This window comes from Neophocaena asiaeorientalis, unplaced genomic scaffold (genome assembly GCF_003031525.2).
Source record: "Neophocaena asiaeorientalis asiaeorientalis breed wild unplaced genomic scaffold, Neophocaena_asiaeorientalis_V1.1 scaffold629, whole genome shotgun sequence".
Lineage (NCBI taxonomy): Eukaryota > Metazoa > Chordata > Mammalia > Artiodactyla > Phocoenidae > Neophocaena > Neophocaena asiaeorientalis.
Window position 1 is genome coordinate 1,296,852 of NW_020175468.1, and position 3,735 is coordinate 1,300,586.

At 54.6% G+C, this 3,735-nt stretch overlaps 1 protein-coding gene across 1 annotated transcript in view; it reads left to right on the top strand.

Annotated features, from left to right (window-relative positions):
* Positions 1-1,088: 1,088 nt before the first annotated feature.
* LOC112415301 (kallikrein-5-like) overlaps positions 1,089-3,735 on the top strand; it is a 6,518-nt gene continuing 3,871 nt past the window's right edge. Inside the window, exons 1-2 of the mRNA XM_024768219.1 lie at positions 1,089-1,218; positions 3,611-3,727. Coding sequence (XP_024623987.1) covers positions 1,089-1,218; positions 3,611-3,727 — 247 coding nt within the window. The remainder of the gene's footprint in view (positions 1,219-3,610; positions 3,728-3,735) is intronic.

Sequence of the window (3,735 nt, forward strand, 5' to 3'; positions counted from 1 at the left end):
TCTGCCCGGTGGCCCTGGTCACAGGGTGAGGGGCAGAGAAGGGGTTGAGGGGGGTCCATCAGCAAAGTGGCCAGAGTCTTCCTGGCCCAAATGGAGGGTGAGGGAGATAGAGGAACAGAAAGACACAAAGATACACATACTCAGAGCCAGTGACAAAGGGCGGGGGGGAGGAGAAGGAGAAGAAAGAAGAAGGAGAAGAGGAAAGACAAGAAGATGATGCAGGGATAGAAACAGAGAATAGGGAGACAGAGAAGGGTAGTGTCACAGAGAAAAGAGAGATAACAGAAAAGAAAAGATACAGGGGCTTCCCTGGTGGCGCAGGGGTTGGGAGTCCACCTGCCGATGCAGGGGACGCGGGTTCGTGTCCCGGTCCGGGAAGATCCCACATGCCGCGGAGCAGCTGGACCCGTGAGCCATGGCCGCTAAGCCTGCGCATCCGGAGCCCGTGCTCCGCAACGGGAGAGGCCACAGCAGTGAGAGGCCCGCGTGCCGCAAAAAAAAAAAAAAAAAAAAAAAAAAAAAGAAAGGAAAAAGAAAAGAAAAGATACAGAGAGAGACCCAGGGGTGTAGAGAAAGAGAGATGAACTGAGAATCACAGCAACACATAAAGGGGCCTGAGGAAACTTCTGGGGTGATAGCTCATTATCTTGACTGGGGTGATGGTTGGAAGTGTGTGGGTCAAAACTGATCACATTGTACACATTAAATATGGTATATGTACCGTGCCTCAGTTTTACCATAATAAAGCTGTAAAAAAAAAAAAAAACAGCAGAAAGAGACACTGGGTGGGCGCCTTATACGGAGAGAGACTCAGAAAGATTCCGAGGGAAGCGGAACACAGAGAGAAGGAAAGATGAGAAGGGGGGCGGAGGGAGGTAGAATGAGTGAAGCCAAGACAGAAAAACACTTGCGCCAAGGGCGCTCCAGAGCTGGTGAAACGCCAGACCTCCGGAGACCCCTCCCCATCCCGGGGCCAGGGAGGTAGGGAGTGGCCTTCGGGACTGGGTGGGGGGTGCTTTGGGGGTGGAGATGTGGGGAGGCCGGAGGAGTGGTTGCTAAGGTCCGGCAGGGCGCCTCACTACCCGGGAATGCGCCCCAGGGATCAGTGGGTCGTTATAACCCAGGCCGGGTGCCGGGAGCGGAGGCGTAGGCGGCTGCAGGACAGCGGCGGCGGCGCTGGGAGCGGGTTCCCCACCCCCTACCTGGGGGACGTGGCAGGTGAGGGCTGGGGAGGCGGGGCATAGGAAGGGAGAGATGTCTTTGCGTTGGCTCTGGTCTGAGATGCATCCCCCATCCTCTTTCCATCCTCTCTCGGAGACTGGAGGATGCTGGATGTTGATTCTTTTGAAGTCTATAAGCCCTGAGTCTCAACTCATCTCAGCGCTCTGGGTGGGCCATGTCCTCGCGGTCCGTCTCTGCTCTGAGAAACAGGGAAGGGAAGAAGGTGGGGGTGGGTAAGGGTTCCCAGAATCACCTGGGCCTCCCCACTCTCTTTTCCTCCCCGCCCCACCCCCGCCAGGTGCAATGACCTTGGCGTTCACAGCACTGATTCTGGGGGTGACAGGTACCCAGAATCCCAGTGTGTGCACGCAGGGTAACTGTGCATCGTGGGGCTGTCGGTGACTCTCTATGTGGCACTGGGGGAACACATGTGACTAGTTATGGCTCCAAGGCTGGGTGAATGTGAGTCTGTCTTTACTTGTGATTGTGTGTGGCTGTATGACTGCTACCGAGTGTGTGTGTGTGTGTGTGTGTGGTGCCTTTTCCCATACTGAGTGACCGTCTGTGACAGGTGTGACTACTCTTTGAGGCTGTAGATGTGATTGTGTGACCGGGTGTTTGTGCATTTAGGATGGTGTGTGTGTATCATTGACTGTGAGTGTTACCGTGTGCGGCTGCTTGGCTTTGTGTATGTATGACTGCTGGTTTCTGTCCCTGTGTGACAGGATTGCGTGTGACAAAAGTGCTTGGCACCATGAAAATGTGTGGCTAGGTGCCTTCGGGTAGCCGTTTGTGATTGTGTGATTGTGGCTGGGTGCAGGATTTTGTGTGGCTATCTTTGCAAACACGTGGCTGCTTGAGGGTCTGTGTATGGGTGACTGTATGTGACTGTGTGGCTGTAGTGGCTGTATGTGTGATGGTGCAGCGCTGTGTGTGTGTGTGGAGCGCCCATCCCTGCTGAGTGTGCAGACTGAGTGTGGAGAAGAGGCTGTCACCACGAGACAGTGGCTGTGTGAAGGTGGACGATGCTAGGTCACTTGCCCTGTGTCACGCTTGGTCCACTGAGTCTAACCTTGTCACATGCCACCATGCTGTGTGCAGAAGTGAGTGGCAGTCTCTACCCGTCTGCACACGAGGCATATATACACAGGTCACTAAAACACTGTGTGTGAGTGAGTGAGATCATGTAAGGCTGCCCCCGAATGTGTGTACCTGGGAAGCGTGTGTACCACGAGGCAGAGCTGTGTGTGTAACCGTCCCTATGGAGACGACGCACGCCTCCCTGTGTAACTGTACGTGTGCACGTCTGTGACAGCCGTTGTGTGCCTGTTTCTTGGACTGTGTGCATAAATGAAGGCAGCAGCAAGGGTTTCACTTGTCTGGGTCCTCAGCAAGAATATAAACAAGTGAGCGCGTGAACAGACGATGGGGGAACCGGTGATGGGGTAGGATATCTATGCCCCTATCTGCAGGTTTGTGTGAGGGAGAAGGGCAGGATAATTCAGGAGGAACATTTGTGTTCAAGAATTCGTAAAACAGCTCTGCTCTCCACCCCCCACCCCACGGGAGTCCCACCCCAGTCTCGGCACTTTTCCTGGTTCTGCTCCTCCAACTCTGGCCCAGCCCACAAGCTCTGACTCCGCCCCTTTTCCCCATCCATACCCCAAGTCCAGACTCTTATCTACAGTCAGGGATCCTTGAGCTGTGCCCCTCCCCCAAGAAAGGCCCAGCCTCTTTGGCTCTCCTCCTTTGGGCCAGGATCCACCTCCTGCCCTGACCACAGCTCCTCGAACCCAGCCCCTGCCTCTTCTCCCAAAGTCAGGGCTCTTTATAGGATCGACTCCTCCGCAGGACGCTGGCCTTGGCCCTGCCCAAGTCCATTTCAAGCCCCTCCCACATCTCAGGCTCTGCCGACTCTAGCCCAGACCCCATTCGCTAAGGCTTGACCCCCCCTCCACCCTCAAAAACGAGGATGGGTTTGGTCGTATGCTGATGGTTTGGGATTAAGATAGAATTAGGTTTGGCTCTAGAATTAGAGGTGGGTGGAGATTGGGATGGAGTGGAGATAAAAATGGAATTGGGATAGGGTGGGGCTTCGGAATAGACGTAGGATTGAAGATGGGGTTTGGATTAGAGTTATGGGTGGAGTTGGAGATGGTTGGCTTTGAGGTTGGGCATGGTTAGATAGAGCTGGGGTTGAGGGTGGTGGGTGGTTTCTGTGTGGGGAAAGGGTTAGGGTTAGCGCTGGGGACGGGATGGAGATGGGTTTGGAGTTGTGACTGGGAGGGTTGAAGATAAAGATGGTGCTGGGGATGGATTTGTGGATAGGGGTGAGATTGGGGTTGCGAGCAGGTTTGGCATTGGGGTTGACACTGGATATGGGGGTAAGGACCAGAGTCGGTCGTGATCGGCACCATCTTCCTCAGAGTTTTCAGAATCCGTCTTGGCCACCATTCCCTGTCACCCATCTATGAATCCAGGCAGCAGCTGTTTCAGGGGATCAAATCCATCCCC